The sequence below is a fragment of the Pipistrellus kuhlii genome, unplaced genomic scaffold (assembly GCF_014108245.1).
Source record: "Pipistrellus kuhlii isolate mPipKuh1 unplaced genomic scaffold, mPipKuh1.p scaffold_m20_p_94, whole genome shotgun sequence".
NCBI lineage: Eukaryota > Metazoa > Chordata > Mammalia > Chiroptera > Vespertilionidae > Pipistrellus > Pipistrellus kuhlii.
The window spans coordinates 288,675-307,059 of NW_023425600.1; the positions used below are offsets into that span (position 1 = coordinate 288,675).

The 18,385-nt window shown below is 64.2% G+C and overlaps 1 protein-coding gene across 2 annotated transcripts in view; it reads right to left on the bottom strand.

The window, feature by feature from the left end:
• The window catches only part of PTPRN2 (protein tyrosine phosphatase receptor type N2), a 326,344-nt gene that overhangs the window by 183,383 nt on the left and 124,576 nt on the right, over window positions 1–18,385 (bottom strand). For both annotated transcript variants that reach the window (XM_045578276.1, XM_045578275.1), the window contains exon 10: window positions 11,645–11,724. In XM_045578276.1, the coding sequence (XP_045434232.1) occupies window positions 11,645–11,724 (80 nt within the window). The remainder of the gene's footprint in view (window positions 1–11,644; window positions 11,725–18,385) is intronic.

The window sequence follows — 18,385 nt, forward strand, 5'->3', positions numbered from 1 at the left end:
AGAGAGGTGCCTGGGAGCAGCGTGCAAGGCTGTGGCGCCTCAGGGGGGCTGCGTTTATAGTCCCCATAAACACTGCATTCTTTGTCTGCTTTCTGCATGAGCTGCCCCAGTCTGCTTCAGTTCGGGGTCAAATGCTCGGACAGTGACTGACAAGCAGGAGCCAGGCAAAGACTGGTGAGAAACATGAGCCCTGCCCCTCAGCCAGGCCGCTGGGCATCGGGAGTCCCCATGGGTGCAGGGAAACCTAGGACTGTCCCCGAGCGCCTTCCTCATGCCCCTGCCGCTCCCCCGGCACTCCCGGTCGGTTGGCTACTTGGATGCCAGTCGGTCAGTTAAGAGGACACGGGCCAGCCTGTGTGCAGCCCTGGAGCGGACGGGTGTCAGCGGCTCCTCCCGCTGCTTGAGCTGAAGGCGCCAGGCAGGCCACATCCTTGACACCTTTCCCCTCGTCCCCATGTCACCGGCTTCATTGAGAGGTCGCTGGCAGGCGGCATTGCAATGCCTTTGCGGCAGCGGACCGGATGTGTGCACACCCTGGGAAGGTCCCAGCCACAAGGAGCACCTCTGCCTGGAGGAGTCACAGCTTCTCCTTCTCTCGGTGAGAAGGAGTGGGATCCCTCTCAGCCCCAGCGCACAGCCCGGAGCTCTCGGCCGGGCTCCACTCCACACACCAGGTGCCAGCAGGCAGGCGCTCGCTCCCGGAGGGCCCACAGGGAGAGCTGTGGGCTGAGGGCTGGGGCGCCCGTGAGCAGGGTCTGCAGTGGGCATGTGATTGGCAGCCGGGGGGCTGGCCCTGACCTCAGGACCACTGGAGGTAAACGTGGCCGGGTGTGGTGGCAGCTGGTGGGATGCCGGGTCCCTAAGCCCGCCTGGCCAGTGCTGAGGATTACAGTGGAAATCAGTGCTTGAAGGGAATAAGGGACAGACAGGAGGACGCATGCCAGGTTGGGGTTGAGGCCACAGAGGAGCTCAGGCCTGGAGGGGCAGAGGACCATGGCTCACGCTCAGGTGGCACTCTGTGGACCCTCCTCCCTCTGTTCCTGGTGCAGTGCCCGCCCTGCTCCCCTTCACCCACCACTGGCCAGGGGGCTCCCTGCGACCTGGAACTGCCTCTCCCCTGGACTGCTGCACTGCCCACCCGGCGCAACGCTACTGCCTCAGTCACCTTCCACAAGACAGACAGGCTCACGTCACGTTCCTTACCGCGACCTTCGCCCTGCCACCCTGCGTGCCCCTGAACCCCCATCTGTCACAGCCTCGGGCTCCCCTGGTTTCAGGGCCTGATTTACTCGCTTAGACACAGCAGGTGTCAGGAACGTGGATGTGATCGGGCCACAGAAATCACCATGGAAAGCAGTGCAAACGCCTGGAGAGCACACAGTGGGGAGGTGAGAGCCACAGGATCAGAAAGGACAGAAGAGCTGTAGCCAGGGGGATGCCATACCTTGACCAAGGGTGCTGGTGAGGGTGTAAAGCTAATACCTCAAGGAAGAGAACCTCAGGAAGTCCAGAGGATGCTCATCGGTAATGATGCACAACTCAGACCTTCTCATCCCCACTGGGCGCTGCAGTGCGGGTCCTGCCTGGTCACCGTGCCCCACCTGGTCACCGTGTCCCACCTGGTCACCATGTCCCACCTGGCCGCCGTGCCCCACCTGGTCACCGTGCCCCACCTGGCCGCCGTGTCCCACCTGGTCACCGTGCCCCACCTGGCCGCCGTGCCCCACCTGGTCGCCGTGCCCCACCTGGCCGCCGTGTCCCACCTGGCCACCGTGTCCCACCTGGCCGCCGTGTCCCACCTGGCCGCCGTGCCCCACCTGGCCACCGTGTCCCACCTGGCCGCCGTGTCCCACCTGGCCGCCGTGCCCCACCTGGCCGCCGTGTCCCACCTGGCCACCGTGTCCCACCTGGTCGCCGTGTCCCACCTGGTCGCCGTGCCCCACCTGGCCACCGTGTCCCACCTGGTAGCCGTGTCCCACTTGGTAGCCGTGTCCCAAATGGACTTCGCAGTGACTGGGCAGGCCACACACTCCCCTGACCTCGGGCTGTGCAGGAGCCCACAGGTGAGGGGCCAGAGCTCTGGTCTTGGCAGGAAGGGTCCCACTTCTGAGCATGGGCTGCTGAGCACTCACCGCCCTGGGAGCCGGGGGGTCGCCCTCACAGGGCCTCTGCTCCTGAGGCTCCCCATCATCAGGGAGAGCACTCAGCCCACTCCAGCGCGTCTGAGCGCAGTCACCGAATGCCGGTGGGCGCCAGGGTCCGGTGTGGGTGTGCCAGCCCTGTGGCAGGACGTTTCCCGGGAGGGCTCAGACGTGGGCCCAGGTGATCCAGGCAGGGCTGTCGGGGGCACTTTCAGAAACAGAAGCCAAGGAAGACCCAGCCCAGCCCTCAGGACCACGATGGTCTGCATGTCTGTGACCCCCTGCAGCAGGCGTCTTCAAACTGCGGCCCGCGGGCCACTTGCGGCCCGCAGAGGAGTCTGATCCGGCCCGCCAGGTTTTTTGGGCAGTAAGGGCAGCCGAGGTGTTACAGTAGGAATTAGTGGTTCATATAGTCTGGCCCTCCAGCTCTCTGAGGGACTGTGATCTGGCCCCCACTTTAAAAAGTTTGAGGACGCCTGCCCTGCAGGGTGAGCTGCCAGACACGGCCCCTCAGGACTGCCTCCCGTGGGCCGGCGCGGCGAGCCACCAGGGACCACGCCGGCCAGGCCCGGGGACCAGCCCGCAGCCCGCGCCTCCCGCATCACGGGCCTCAGAAAGGGGCTGTCAGTGAGGCGGGCGCAGGCACGCTGCCGCTGAGGGCCGCCAGACGCCGCTCTGTCCTACCGCCTCGTCAGTGCATTTTCACATGACCCTGAGGGCCCCTGGGGGCACCATCCTCCGGGCCGTCCAGGGCCGATCCTGCGGCATGAGCCCAGGGAGCCCGGCGAGGCCCTGCGCAGGGTCCCAGCGGGCGGAAAGGCCAGCAGACAGCTGTCTGCCTGTCCCGTCGCACCAGCCACCGCCTCCTCTCAGGAGGGCAAAGCATAGGCACCTACCCAAGTCTCTGCACCTCCCCTCACTGAGGACCAGTCATGTGACGTTCTCCCACCCGCACTGTGTCAGCCGCAGGCCTCCCCCCACGGCGTCCCCAGGTCCTCTCTGTCCCTCTTCCGGTCACAGGCGCCTCCTGCTGGCAAGGAGGACAGGGCATCTTTGTTCGAATGGGGTGACTCTTGGAGGATGGGGCCTCAGAAAAGGAGCCACGTAGTTGGTTTTCTAAGACTCACACATGGCCCTTCTGGAAGTTGCTTTTCCACTCTGGTTGTTAAATTAGAATCATACCACTTAGTTGGCACCACGTACCCACTCCAGACTCACCCCGCCGGGCCACCGCGGACTGCCACGACCGCCAGGGCCCGGGCCGGCAGCCGCGCTGCGCGCCGGTCTGCGCTCTGGCGCTCCAGTGCCCCCAGCGCCTCTCTTTGTCTCCAGGGTGACAGGGTGGAGGAGCAGACAGAAACACCAGGACGCACAGCCACGGCCCAGCTGGGGGTCCGTCCCGGAGCCAGGCACACACGGCCCTTGACCGGAAATCAAACTCAAAGCACTTCAGTGCTCGGCCCGACACTCATTGGCAGAGAGTTTTAGAAATGCAATACCAGACCATGGAGCGGGGCACCGGCCCCTTCCCCTTAGGTGTCATATCAAACGACAGCGGCCTGCACCGTGGTCACCAGTGTGAGTGAATGAAATTGCATTGTTTTTATGCCAGGTCAGCCAACAATCTGTTTTCTGGTGCTCCACAGAGTTCAGCACCGTGGCCTCGGGTGAGGAGCAGAAAGAGCAGCCCACCCCGCCCGCTCCTTCAGGTGTCTGTCCCCACCCCTGCCTGACCCACCGAGCAGACGCCCACACCGTCTGGGACTCCACCACGTGCTGGAGGACACATGGCCATGGAGGAACCAACCCGCGCGCGGCAGAGGTGCCGGCTGCCTGCCAACCAGCGAGGGCTGCTGACCCAAGCCTCCCACAGACCAAGTGCCAGAGCCAACAGGGTCCTACCCCTCGCCAGGCCCGGTGCCTGCTCACTAACCTGAGCACCTGGATGCAGCAGCCATGGGCTGGGGCGTTGGTGAGCAGGGCGGGGTCAGCACCGCCTACTGGGACAATCAGTACACAGATGCTGAGTCCTTTAAGAGGTTGTTGCTGTCGAGCCTCGCAGACCATCACATCAGGACGACCCCGGTGCCACCGCCCTGGCCTGGCAGAGGCCCGCCACCCGCGATGCTCCGGAGGCTGCAGGACAGGCCTGGGGACAGCCGGGCTTGGGAGTGCCATGCAGCCTGTGATGCCCCCAGTTCTGCTGCACCTGTGCCCGCCTGCAGCAGCCACTGGAAACCCTCATCTCAGCGCTGCTCTTACTTGCTGGCCAGTTGCCATGGGAACTGATGTGTGAGGGAATCCCAAGAGGCGGCTTCCGACAGACACTGTGTTCTCTCAGCTCAGCCAGCCCCTCTCGGGCACAGGGGCTGGCTGTGGATGAGGGACACACCAGCCAGCCCCCCTCTCTCACTGCCCTGTGCCCATCTGCTCCTCGCTCAGGTGCCCGTCATGCGTTGTCTTTAAAAGCTGTGAGTCCGCAGCCCTGCGTTCAGAAGGGGTCCCTCTATTTGGGCACCAAGGCACGGTGAGCTCACTGAGGTGAGAGGTAATGTCCCCCCTGCAGACCCCTACGATGACACGCAGACACCGCCCCCGGGACGTGGGTCTGGACTGCGGACGAGCCCAGGCACGCGGCCAGCAGTGCCTCGAGTGTCACCGTGAGGCTGGGCTGACGCTGGTTGGCACCCAGGGGCGTGACCATCACTGGACACAGCTGCCACCTGAGCTCTCACAAGCCGCTCACCTCCCAGCATGGGTGTCGATCACCGACGGGCAGCCAGTTGTGCCCTGACCACAAACTGCCCCATCCTTCTCTGCCTGCTGCGCTCTCAAGGTCATCTCAAGGTCACCCAGACTCTCTGTCCCTGTCCCCATCTTCACCCACCCCGAGACCTGACGCCGGGCAAGCCGCCCCCGCACTCGGCTCCAGCGGCCTGGCCTCCTGAGCAGGGAAGCCCCGAGCCACCTCCATGGCCAACGTGGAGCTGAGAGAGGGGGAGGGGAGATTGTGGGCGGGGATGACCCTATAAGCCACCCCAGGGGCCGGGGTTTAGGGTGCAGACCTCCCACTCTCACCAGCATAGCTGAGGGCACCCCAACTGTCCTGCACACAGATGGCAGGCTAGGCACGTGGCCCCACTTCATGGGGAGGCTCTGAGCTCCCACCTCTCGCTGCTCCACATAGTCCCACGCGTCAGACACCCCAAGAGCCTGCCCGCAGGTGGCACAGTTCCCACTCCCACCCCAGCGCTCTCCCCAATCACAGACACAGCTTCCTGCGGGGGTCCCCCTGCCGGCTTCACCTCAGCGCCTGGGCCACGCGCCACGGATAAGGACGGTGTGGCGCAGGAGAGAGCGCAAGGCTCGGTACCCGCTGACCCCCTCGGTCCACAGGCCCAGCCCAGGTGGACCGGCTGCACCCTGACCTCCCCCAGACACGGAGCCGGCCTGGCGGGGCCTCACCGCACTGTTAACAGCCTGGAGGAGGCTGGCACCTGCCCTCGGGAGAGTGGGTGCAGCTGGACAACAGGGTCCGGCCTAATCGCTCTTGGTGATGCCATCCCTGGGGCTGCCCGTGACCAGATGTCCCTCATGCCATCCCGCCAGGTCAGGGCCGGCTCCCAGGTGACGGACGCTCCCGCTGCCCCTCTGTGCCCACTGGGTCGTCACACCCCTGATGTCGGCGCTTGCCCGACGCCAGACCAGGGACCTGAAGCTGTCACTCCCCACGTTCCCACAGCGAGGAGTGACCCGAGACCCCACACCCGTCCCACTTCCCCCGAACGGGGCCACGTGACGAGACGGCACTGCGAGAGCCACCGCAGGATGACCCACGGCCCCCAGGGGGCGCTGTACCCCTCCCGCCTGCTCATTCACAAGTGAGGCTGTTCCTCCCTTCACTGGGCCCTGGCAACTTCCCACAGGAGGCGGCCAGTGATTGACAGTTAACTCTGGGTGGAGCACCAGGCCGTTCCACACGAGGTCGGTGAGAGGGAACGGCGGGCACACCTGCCTGTGGGGCCGACAGGCGGGCGAGGGCCTGAGAGGCTGCTGTCCAGGCAGGAGGAAGGCCCCACACCCGCCCCCACACATGGCCCGCCCTGGACGCAGCCGGGGAGGCAGGCTCCGGACTCCTGCTCGCTCACAGTGCACAGGCGCAGAGACGGATGAGGCATGAGCAGGTGAGTGGAGGGATGCCAGGAAGCAGAGCCAGAACAAAAGCACAGCTGGAGACGAACAGGTGTCCCGGGAGCAGAGAGGAACTGAGGTTCCAGAAGGGCCTGCCCCCCCAGACCCCCCTCCCTTCAGGCCCCCAGGCTTGCCCCGCCCCTGCATTTGCACAGTCCTCTCACTTCTGCTCAATCACGGCTTCTCTCGATCAGCCTCCAGTCTTAGCCCTCGTCTGCGTGTATCCATCCCCTCCCCGAGGCCTGGCCGAGCACGGAGCGCTGGCCCTGGCTCTAGTGCCTGCAGTGTGCGTGCCAACGGAGGGCGGCTCACAGCGGCCGCTGGCGCTCGGTGCCGGGTGGAGCCCGAGGCCGCGCTCCCCTCCGGACGGGCCCTGAGCCACGTGGACCTGGCCGTGCAGGGAGCACTCAGGTCAGAGGGAGGCGGCCACGGAGCCGCTCCTTCCCTAGCGAGATCGAGTCCTCCACGAATGACCTTCTTAACCTGTGGGCCCTGTGTGTGGACATGAAGTGACAGGCAATGGCTCCTGGTTTTTCGGCCACCCACCCCCACCCCTTCCTGCACAGGGAGCCTGGGCGCCTGGCAAGCAGACCCACTCGGCAGCAGCAGGCACACGAGCTTCTCGAGCCTCCTCCCGCCCGCGGGGAGCACTCTGATCCCCCCAGCACCCGTCAGGGCCGGTGGTCACCGTGGCGGTTAGAGAGCGTGGTGGGCAGCACCACCCATCAGGCCACTGGGCCTCCACGGCCTTGCTGGGGCCCAAACCCCTCCCGTGCTCACCTGCCCAGCCCGGGCGACCCTCTGGCTGGCCGTCTGCCGCCCGCTGAGGCGGCGCTGGTCCGCCCATTGGGAAGGTCCGCCCCCTCCCAGGTTAGGCCCGGCCACCCACACCCACCAGCGTCTCTCCTGTGCCGCCCAGATCCACGCGGGGCCAGCGGGGCCCATGAAGCCGCCGTGCAGACAGGACCCTGCTCCCGAGGAAGCAGCCGACCCTCATGCCCGCAGCATCAGGGCGGCCGTCATCGCCGCAGACACGCTGGGCGCCGGCCAGAGCGTGTCCGGGTTCCAGGACACGCCAGCAGGGGCCCGCCTCTTCTTCCCCACAAGGCCCACTCCACAGCCACACAGGCCTCGGCCAGCCACCTCCTAACCGTCCGCCCGCTCAGTGCCCCCACGGCCCCGGCCTGTGTCCCTACAGGGCGCGGACGTTCCTGAGGTGCGGCACGGTGAGCTGCCGCCGTCATGCGAGCGACCCTGTCCCACGACAGACCACAGCAGGTCACGCTGCATCGCACTCACCGTGTCACACAGCAGCACTGGACATCCATGTCACATAGGAACACACTACGACATCACAGCCCTACACTGCCCACTGACCTCACCCTGCTCCCCACAGGCCACCCTGCACCACCACGCGGTCTGCCACCCGCACCTCCAGCCGGGGTGAGCCGCCCCAGCACCCGACCTCAGAGCCCACAGACCTGCAGGGGGCTGGGGGGATTCCTCGCCGATAGGTCTGCACCTTCTGCTCCCGGTTCTGAGGGAGCATGCGGCTCAAGGAGGATGCCGTCCAGCCCCACAGTCTGTGCGGGAGCCGAGCTCGGACCTCACATCACCATTGCCACCCGAACCTCAAGCCCCGGCAGCCAGGACCCAGGTCAGCCTGGCCACTCTCCCGGTCCAGCTTCTGGGCCGGCCTGGATTCTGTCCCCGGGGGTTCCGATGCTGCCAGGAGCACACACCCTCGCCCCACCCCCACCCCCCAGGGCCCTTCCTGAGGACCAGGAGGAGGGCGGCCACAGCGCCCACCCCCGTGCGCTGACGCCGCCTCCCGACTCTCACCTTCATAAACAGTCGCGCTCCTCAGGGCAGCGCCTGGCACCCAACTCGCCTCTGAGGGCTCCGCGCACCTGGCGGGACAGGAGGGTCTGCCCACACGCAGCCACGCGGGCCCGCCCCCAAGCCTGTCCGTCCGTGCAGAGCTCAGGCCGGCTGGCCGAGCGGCAGGCGCTGGTCAGCATCGCCCTCTGAGGCCACGGCCAGGCGTCCCCGCGTCTAGCACCACTGCCCTCCCGGCACCTGTCCTGCCTCCACGCCTCAGCTCTCAGAGGCTGTGATCTCCGTGTGTCTCCCGCTCCTGGTTCGAGCGTTCCTCCCTGTGCCCCCGACAGCCCGGGGGGCCCCGCAGGCCAGCGGAGCTTGGGGGTCCCTGGCCTGGGAACCTACCGGGCGGCTATGGCACCATCCCTGCAATGGGGACCACAGATGCCAATCCTGAGCAGCAGCAGCCGGCACCTCTGGCAAAGCCACCGGACGCCAGACCCCCACTGAGGCCGGCCCCAGCCCGAGCCCGAGCCCCCGAGGCGCCCTGCAGCCCGGCCCACGGGCTCGGTCTCACGCCGAGGAAGAGACGCAGGGCTCCTTCCAGAATGTCCCCGGCTGACTCCTCAGAGAAGAGCAGGATCCTCAGGCTTGCCCTTCCAGGCGAGTCCGTGCCTCCTTCCCTCCTCCCCTCCTTCCCCCGGCTCCCGGCAGGTGTCTGAGCCTGGGTGAACTGGGTGAACTGGGTACAGGGGACTTCGGTGAGCACTTCCAGAGCAGCCTCGGGATTCCCACCAAGTCACCTCTCCTCGTTCAGAACAGTGGGCCCCCGACGGTCCAGGAAAGGGCAGTCCTCAGCCGGCTGGCGGCTGCCGGTCCGCGGTGGGAATAGAGGGTGTGGTCACGGCTGGGGTGGGGAAGGAGCGGCTGCAGTGAGGGCCTGGCTCCCACCACAGGCCCGGCCCCTGGGCCACACGGCCATACAGCACCGGCTCTCCAGTATAGTAAGGGTCAAGCCAAGGGCATCCACTTGTGGATACTGAGGACGTGGCCGATAAGACTGGAATGCCAGCGTCCTGCCCCGGGGCGGCCTTGTTGAGGAAGCTCCTCGCTGACCTCGGGCACCGTGTCCACGTCTCCAGCCGGCGGGGCAGTCCCTCGGGGCCCGGGGTGTTTGTCTCCTCGGGCCCGCACGGCGCCGTTCGGCAGGAGCTACGAGAGGGGCCGGGCTCGGCCTGCTGCTTGTTGGGGCCACAGCGCGACGGCGAGCTGGGCGGCGTCCAAGGACGCGCCCCCTCTGGGCCGCTCCCCCTCTCGGGCGGCACAGGGCAACGGGCCGCGCCCACTCCCGCGGCCGGGCTCGGCCTGAACGCCGGGCGCCAGTCCTGCTCTGGGCTCGCATGCAACACGTGTCTTTAAAGCATTCCCTGCCCAGCTGCCATGGCTCCGTGCTTGCTCATCAACCTCTGAACCTGGAGGTCACGGTTCCAGTCCCGGTCAGGACACAGGCCTGGGCTGTGGACTCGATTCCTAGTGTGGGGTGTGCAGGAGGCGGCCGATCAGAGGCTCTCTCGTCATGGATGTTTCTCTCTTCCCCTCTCCCTTTCTTTCTCAGATCAACAAAAACATGTTTAAAAAAAATACAGCAGCCCCGGATGGAGAGCAGACCCCTCACTGAAAGCTCACAGGCCACGTCACGCCAGCCACGCCAGCCACGCCGGCCGAGGGAGGTGCCAGGGGCCCTCCCGCCGCCAAAGGAAAGAAGGGCGGTGCTGGGCGGCTGGATTTGAGATCAGTGGACATGTCTTCGGTGAGGATTTAAAAACACACGCCATTCGTGTTTGTCCATTCGCAACCCAATTCCACGCGTGTCCCCCGGTGGGAGCACCCCGTGTGTTTCCGCCGAGCTGGCTTAGATGTGCTCCGTGACCGGCGCAGCCCAGGATCCCGATCGTCACGCGGGCGCTGGGCCAGGAGCACAGCCCACAGCCATGAGGCGGAGCGAGGAACAGTCCACGCCCACACGCACTCCGCTGCTATGGGAGCTCACGGAGGCCCGCGGGGACCAAACGCGACCCAGAGGAAGTGGGTGTGGCTCTGAGAGCGCAGACCTGTCCGGCTCCCGGGGGCTGTCAACCTGGCATGGATCCTGCCTTAACTGGAAGCACGTGGCCCCCCAAATCACCACTAACAGCAGACGACGGCACCGCGGTAGCAGAGTTCCTAGCAGTGAAGTCCAGCGGCAGCCAGGACAGGGCAGAGCAGCAGCTCCCCTCCCGGCGGGCGCGGACACCACCATGTTCCCTGAGCTCCTGGGGCACCGCCTGAAGCCTCCCCAAGGAGAGCCACGTCCCAAATCTCTAAATCAACTGGAATTCTTGCCACATCTTACACTGGAAGGAAAGATGTAAATCTCATAAAAATAGTTCCTGCGTCTCACAATAATGGCATTGGCTGAAGCAGAGCATCAGGCCTGCTGAGTCTGGGCCGCACTCTGTGGGCTGAGCAGGAGCCGGGGGCCTGGCTGAGCCGGGGACGGGGCCTGGCTGAGCCGGGGACGGGGCCTGGCTGAGCCAGAGTCAGGGGCCTGGCTGAGCCGGGGGAAGGGGCCTGGCTGAGCCGGGGACAGGGGCCTGGCTGAGCCGGGGAAGGGGCCTGGCTGAGCCGGGGAAGGGGCCTGGCTGAGCCAGAGCCAGGGGCCTGGCTGAGCCGGGGAAGGGGCCTGGCTGAGCCGGGGACGGGGGCGTGGCTGAGCCAGGGACGGGGGCCTGGCTGAGCCGGGAACAGGGGTCTGGTTGAGCCGGAGCCGGGGGCCTGGCTGAGCCGGGGACGGGGGCCTGGCTGAACTGGGGTCAGGGGCCTGGCTGAGCTGGGGTCAGGGGCCTGGCTGAGCCAGGGACGGGGCCTGGCTGAGCCGGGGACGGGGGCAGTGGTGGTTCCTGTTTCTCACAAGGCAGAGGACCCACCACACAGCACAGCTCTCAGTAAGTAAAACCAGGACCTGTGCTGGGGCATGCAACCCGCCCCCCAGCTCCCCCGCCATGATCAATGTGTCACGTAGCTGCGGGCACTCAGCAACTCCCAGGTGTGAGGGGGACCCACAGCGGGCCTCACTGCGAAGCTATGGCCGCTGCTGTCTCCGCGGGCGATGCCTGGACCTGAGGCACAGCAGGTCCCTGGTGTGAAATGCGAAGCCACACCCACGCCCCACAGGGTGGTCCCCTCCACACCCCACACCTGTGCCCCCACCCTGCACCCCTCTCCCAAACCCTCCTGCACCAGTGCCTGCCCCACACCCACCCTCTCCTTCCCCTCCCCCTCCCCCCGGCCCCGCTACCTGGAGCTGCGGCGCCTCCACCCGCAGTCACTGAGCTGACCCGCTATGGCCTCCCTGTCTCCCCACCAGCACAGGCTGCCAGGGAGGCTGCCTGCCTCCGGGCCTGGCGCCTGCATGTGTGTGCACACGTGTAGCTGTGTTGAAAGAACCTTACCTGCTGTCTTGGCCACATCTGCAGGCGTCACGTTCTGGACGTTGGCGCTCACTCTGAAGGTCACGGCCGGTCCCAGGACCCTGGGAGAGACCATGCAGAAAGGGTCAGTGCGGCTCAGCGCACAGCGTGTCCTCTGAGAGCGCGGGGCTGCGGGGCATGCTCAGAGACACGCACCAGCGCCACCGCTCCCACGGGTGACCTCACCGGCCTCCGTGTCCTATACGTGTGCCAGGGCCACCACTCAGTGAGCGTGTTCTTGGCACGCTCCCTCTTTGTGTCCATTTCCCAGTGAGGCCACTGACAGGCTCTGCTTGTCTGAGCCGCGCGGGGCTCTGGGAAAAGCGCTGCCCACGTGCAGGCCCGGACCCTGTGGGGAAAGCTGTTGTGGAAACAGACTTGGTGTCTGTTCCCAAGGGAGCGGGTGCGCCGAAGGCGGGAAGGAGAAGGAGTCGTTAAAAGCCTCTCTGACAGCAACTGTTCAAAAACCGAGCAAACGTGAAGAAACATTCAGTACAAACAACTGGCAGGGAATTTGCAGACAAGAATTACCCAAAGCTTTTCAACACTATATTGAACATGATTTTGAAAAAAGCATCATTTTTTTAAATTCTTTTTTTTAATATATTTTATTGATTTTTTACAGAGAGGAGGAGAGAGGGATAGAGAGCTAGAAACGTCGATGAGAGAGAAACATCGACCAGCTGCCTCTTGCACACCCCCTACCGGGGATGTGCCCGCAACCAATGTACATGCCGGAATCGAACTGGAATCGAACCTGGGACCTTTCAGTCCACAGATCGACGCTCTACCACTGAGCCAAACCGGTTTTGGCCATCACTTTTTTTTTTTTTTTTTTTTAAACAATTTGACTCCTATGAGGCCTCGTGCACGTTAGGAACATGGGGACATGCAGCCATCTCAGCGGGGGAAGACTGCAGGCCGGTCTCAGAGGCGTAGCTCTCAGAGGCGACGGTCCCAGGCCCCAGGCGTAGCTCCTCACAGAGTGACTCAGCCCCCCTCAGGAGAGCCCTGGGCGCTAACGGTGCCAACACGGGAAGGACCCTCCCTCCCAGAGCCGGCTCCCTCCTGTGCTCCCGAACTCTGCCCACGGCCCCACCCAATCATCCCTCTCGGCCAAACGTACAGAGAAGTCAGTCCCTTCATTTTTCTTGAAAGATCAGCTAGAATGCCAAGAAGGGACTGCACTGAAAAATCAGAAACGAGTAAGAGTGGCAGGGAGGTGGGGAGGGGGAAGGGAGGAAGGAGAGGGCTGGGAAGAGGAGGGGAAGCTGCCACAGTCCCTGCAGGGCCCACAGTCTGGCACCTTCTACCCAGCCACCCCACTGTGTTCCTCTGCATTCTACTGCTGGTTGCATTGTAATGATAAAACCATTTTAAAAGGCATTAATAGTAAGAATGGTGCAAAGAAGAGTAATAAGAGTGAGAATCCACTGATTAATCCACAAGCTCAAGAGACTTTACATAAAATTAGAACTGTCTCAGAAATGCACAGAATTCCTACAGGATGATGACTTCGCTATCTCCCTGTCCCATCCCCCTCCGGCCTTCCTCCCCAGGCCCCGCCTTCCTCCCCAGGCCCCTCCTGACCATGGATGAGCCTACTGCTGCCGGTGCTGTGACCTCAGACCCCACGTGTCCTGTGCACCTCGCGAGTCCCTGTGGATGCAGGGGTCACCTCATTCATAACTCTGGGTCTTGGCCTCGTCCTGCTGCTCATGGGAGCTCCGCTCGGCCCGGCCCCAGCCCTCTGAGCACACCCATGAGTGGGAGGCAGTGCGTCACCACCCCCACCATCACCCGATTCTACAAGCCTCGCTCACCTCCCGGCCAGCTTGACCCCTCGAATCGGCACCTGCCACTGTGCCCCAGTGTGGGCGCCCTTCGCTTCGTTGTGCAGGCATCCTCGGCTGCTGGTGGCTGGCTCCAGCCAGCTGTGTGCCGGCACAGACCCCGCCATCCTGCTCCCACTACGGAGCCAGAGGCACATCCGGAACCCCCGCAGCCTGGCCTCCGGCGGCCTGCACTGCATGTCAGGTGAAGTGACCCAGCCAGGCCCAGCCCTCCATCCTGCCAAGCTCTCCCCCTCGGAGGTCGCTTCTGTCCTGGTGCAATGACTTCCTCCTGTAGCCCGCCACAAGTCCGCTCCTGCGGTGACAACCCTTCCCGCCCCACCACGCAGCCTGCCTCCCCGCAGCTCTGGCCCCCAGGGGCCTCTCCAGACCTGTGCTGAGTGCGTGGCGGGGGGGGAGGGCAGGTCGCAGGGAGTCACTGTGGGCTCTGGGCAGCGCCTTCACCCAGGGCTTCCGGCCAGGCGCAGCCACAGCAGCTCTGGGGACCCTCCCAGCCTGGGGACCCCAGGGCTCCCTGTGGTTCTGGGCACTTCCGCCCACACTCCCTCCGCCTACAGCTCTCAGCCCAGTGCTCTCTGACACACATGCCCACTCGCTCACCGAGGGCCAGAGGCCTGCCGTCCGCCTGCCACCCATGTGGGCCCGGCAGACAGATGGACACACACCGCGCCTTGTCTCGGGGCGTCCACGTCACTGCTGTGCCCCTCGGAGAAGCACGTGGCACCTGGGATAGGGGAAGCCGACCCTGGTGTCAGCTTGATTGTCATCGAGCCTCAGTGACACCCACATGGGGGCGCTCCAGGCCCTGGGGCGCTCCATTTCGATCGCATGCCTTTTCTCAGGTTCAAGAGGGGTCAGCACAGCCTCACATCACGTGACCCAGACACCCTGCCTCCCAACCCCTGTTGCTCCGGTGTCCACAATGCAAAGCCTCTACAAGAGGTCTCAGCTGCCAGTCTGCACATTGTCACTACGCGGGCCTCAGTTTACTCAGCTGTAAAATGGGGTGGTGTGTCCTGGCCCTGAAGCCTGGCTCTCCCGTGACGAGTCACTGTGTGACGCTGCCAGCGCCAGGCAGAGTCCCAGGCGAGAGGAAGAAAGGGCAGGGTGCAGAGGCCATGGACCGCACCCAAGAAAGGTCCCAAGTATCCCCACCACAGGGTCCACGGGAGGCGGCCCACGGGTAAACACACACGTGAGCCACAGTCCTGAAGTGCCAGACCGCCCCGTGAGGCGCAGACTGAACGGCTGGCCCTCTGCAGGGGAGCCCCGAGGGCAGCGCTGGCCCCGGGCACGTGGGATTGGCCTTCCCCCGGGAGCTCATTCCAGGAAGTCTACTCGTCCTTTCATTGCAGTACCCGCGGTGCTTCTGAGCGAACCGAACCCGGTGGGGCCCCCTGGCCCATGTCAGGCCTGACTCTGCTTGTTATAGGTGGGGAAACTGAGGCTCGGGAAGGCTCGGTGACTCCGCTCCTCGGCGGCAATGCCATTTCACACCAGGAGAGAAGCTCAGCCAACACTTTCAACATTCATACCCCGAGCAAGCGAGGGGCGCTCAGAGCGAGCGTGGCATCCTCCGCTCAGGCAGAGCGACATGCGGGTGCCCCGGCCCTTCCTGCCGCCTCACCTTCCGTTTAGACAGGGGCGGCCTCAGACCCCCGCCTCCCGGGCAGTGCCAGCCAGGCCTCCCCACTCCTGCTCCAGGAGCACGGCCTGAGCATGTCACCGAGCATCCTCAGCCAGGCGGAGCCGGCCACGGAGCCCAGGCCTCGCGCACACAGGTGGGCACAGCACACCTGCAAGCCTCCTGTGGGCCCAGGGTTCGAGACGGAGGCTCTTAGCTGTGACCTTAGCATAATCTGCTGCTGCCAGGATAAGGCAGGGCCAGAGCTGGGAACCTCTGCGCGTCCTCAGGAGAGCAGGTGCTCCAGCGTTTTCCAGCCCTGACCCAGGGCGGACCAGCTGCCCCTCTGAGAACAGGAGGATGGGTCGTAGAAGGAGGCTGCCCGGCCCCAGGCAGATCCCACCGCCTTGAGCAGCCCCACAGCCCTGCCCACACCAGGCACCCACAGCAGCCGCATCCATCAGCGCGGACAGCGTGATTAGGTTATAAAGTCATAACTGCGGCCGTGGTGTGTCTGCTGCAAATTACATCAGCATGCTAATGCCTTTTTAATGGCCTCTGACGACGAAATGAGGAATAATGGGATTTACCTGACAGCTACACGGCCATTAACAAAGTGTAGGCATGACCAGGGCTCCCACAGAACCCAGACTCCCTCAGAGCTGCGGCCGCTCCTCCGCTGGGAACCGACTCCGCCAGGACAGCTCCTCCCGCCAGCCCCCGGCCAGCGGTCCCTGCCGGGCTGTCCAGGCGCCGCCGCCCTCAGGGCCCGGCCAGGTAATGCACAGGGCCACTTGCAGAACTCCGGAGGAGCCACGCTAAGCACACACCAGCATGCATGTACGCACAGGACACCATGTGCGCTCACACGGATGATAACAAAAGGCCCTGGTGCAGTGCAGACATGACCTGGCCACAACCAGGTCTCAGAGAAGTCTTTGGACCAAGAGCCCAGCTGTCAGCTCTGGGACAAGCCTGCCACCAGCCAGGAGACCCGAGTGTGTTCACAGGTTCTGAGACCACAGAGGGGCGGGGTGTCGGCATGGCTCCAGTCTCCCGAGCAGAGAGAGACGAGGGTGCTGTTCCCAAGCTCTGTCTGCCACTGAGCAGCCAGCAAGCTCAGCCCCTCCTGAGGGGCCCTCCCGCTCGGGCTCTGGGCATGGAGCCAGGAGCCAACCTGACACCGGGAAGGGGCAGGAGGACAGGGAGACAGGAGGGCCAGCCACTCTCCACCAAAATGCTCTGGCACCTAGCCCCTCTGGGCCAGCTCCCACCACCCGAAGCCCTTCCTCCCCTCTTCCCCCCTTGAAGCCCCTCCCAGAGCCCTGCCAGCTGAAGGTCCTGCACTTGACTGAGAGCTGTGAGAGGCTGAGGGGACATCTGGCTGGGACGGGGAGAAGGACCGGCATTGTGTGAGGTCACCTCACCCACCCTGCCCAGGAAGGAATGTGGGCAAGGCCGCAGGCAGCAGAGCCCGAGGGGCCAGATGGGAAGAGAACCCTGGTGTCAAGGCACCAAGCCCACCCCACCTTGAACTGGTCCCGTTCTCTCTGGGTGCCAGAAGCCAGTTCCAGCATGTCATAATTACAAGAGTCTCATCAAAAGGTTGATGGAACTTGGGGACTCAACAAGGGCTGAGTCACATATCTTATCCCTGTTGGAATGGCTAAAGGCATTTCCCCCAAACCTGAATAGAATGATTGTTTACTGTCAGACAGCTCAGGGCAAAGCAATCTATATCTTATTGCCTCCTATTGGCTAAATACCTGAATAGCCGTAAGCTATTCCCCAATCTGACAATGCTTCTGTAGGAAATCCTACCCTTTGAAGTGTATATCTCCACCTTTGTGTTAATAAAAAGCAAGGGTCCTGAGACAAAGAGAATTTATCTCCTTCAGCTGAAGCTCCTCTGACCCCCAATTCCTTTCAAATTTATCTTTCATCTCTGGACTCCTACTTAATCTATGCACAGCCTTTCTCCAGATTGCTGCACCCTTCTTAATGCTGGAACAAGAACCACGGCATCTGGAGAAGGAGGGACCTCCCGCCATCCTGCAGCACCAGTGCGGACACAGACAGAGCAGCAGGGTGTCTCCTGTCAAAGACCTGGGTGGGAGCCTGCCTCTGGCATGGTCTCTCTCGGGAGCAGTGTTCCCTCGGGGCCTGTGGGGTTGGTGCCCCCACTTCCTCAGCATATGCTGTGTCTCAGCTGTGCTCCGCCCACAGCCCCCAGTCCCCAGCCTGGCTGCCGGTCCCAGGCGGACAAAGGCCGGGGGAGAGCCACAGGGCTCATGGGGCTCCCACCCGACAGCCACTGGGGAGATCAGACAGAGGCCCATGCTTTGCCATGAGGGCAGGTGTTCCAGGTGCTTCTGTGAGGGCTGCTGGGCTCCTAACCAGCCCTGTTCACAGCCTCCTGAGCCTGTGGGCAGCCCTGTCCCAAGCAGACCTGGGACCTCCACCCCCGCTGGTCACATGAGACAGGCAGGGACAGCGGGGAGAGGAGGAGAGCAGAGATCTTGGTATGAGGTGGAGGATGCTGAGAGCAGAGAGGGCATGTCCCGGAATTTCTGGGCCACCTCTGGGGAAACAGAGGTTGTGCAGCCTCCCTCCCTTTGCTTCTGCCCGAAGGGGATCACACCGGAAGCACCTCTGTCTGCTGGGATAGCTGCTGTCCACCAGCCTGTTCTGCTGTGGAGAGGGAGCTGCAGGTGGGCCCTGCAGATTGAGACTCAGTTCTGCCCTGGCCCTCACCTGTGTCCCTGCGCCCATCTGCCACAGGCCCACTGCAGCCACCTCACACCAGACCCTCCGCCCCGTCTCACTGGATTCTTGCAAGCGCTCCACCTTATGCTCCTGTCCTGTCCGAGTCTTGTAGCTACTCTTCCTCATCACCAGCACACAGTCCGCCTTCTTTCCCTCGATCAGCACTCCTCACCTGCACAGCCCACCTGTGCACCAGGTGTGTGGGCCAGGTGTGTGTGCCAGGTGTGTGCACCAGGTGTGTGGGCCAGGTGTGTGGGCCAGGAGTGTGCACCAGGTATGTGGGCCAGGAGTGTGCACCAGGTGTGTGCACCCAGGTGTGTGTGCCAGGTGTGTGTGCCAGGTGTGTGCACCAGGTGTGTGGGCCAAGTGTGTGGGCCAGGGGTGTGGACCAGGTGTGTGCACCCAGGTGTGTGGGCCAGGTGTGTGTGCCCAGGTGTGTGGACAGGTGTGTGAACGAGGTGTGTGGGCCAGGTGTGTGGG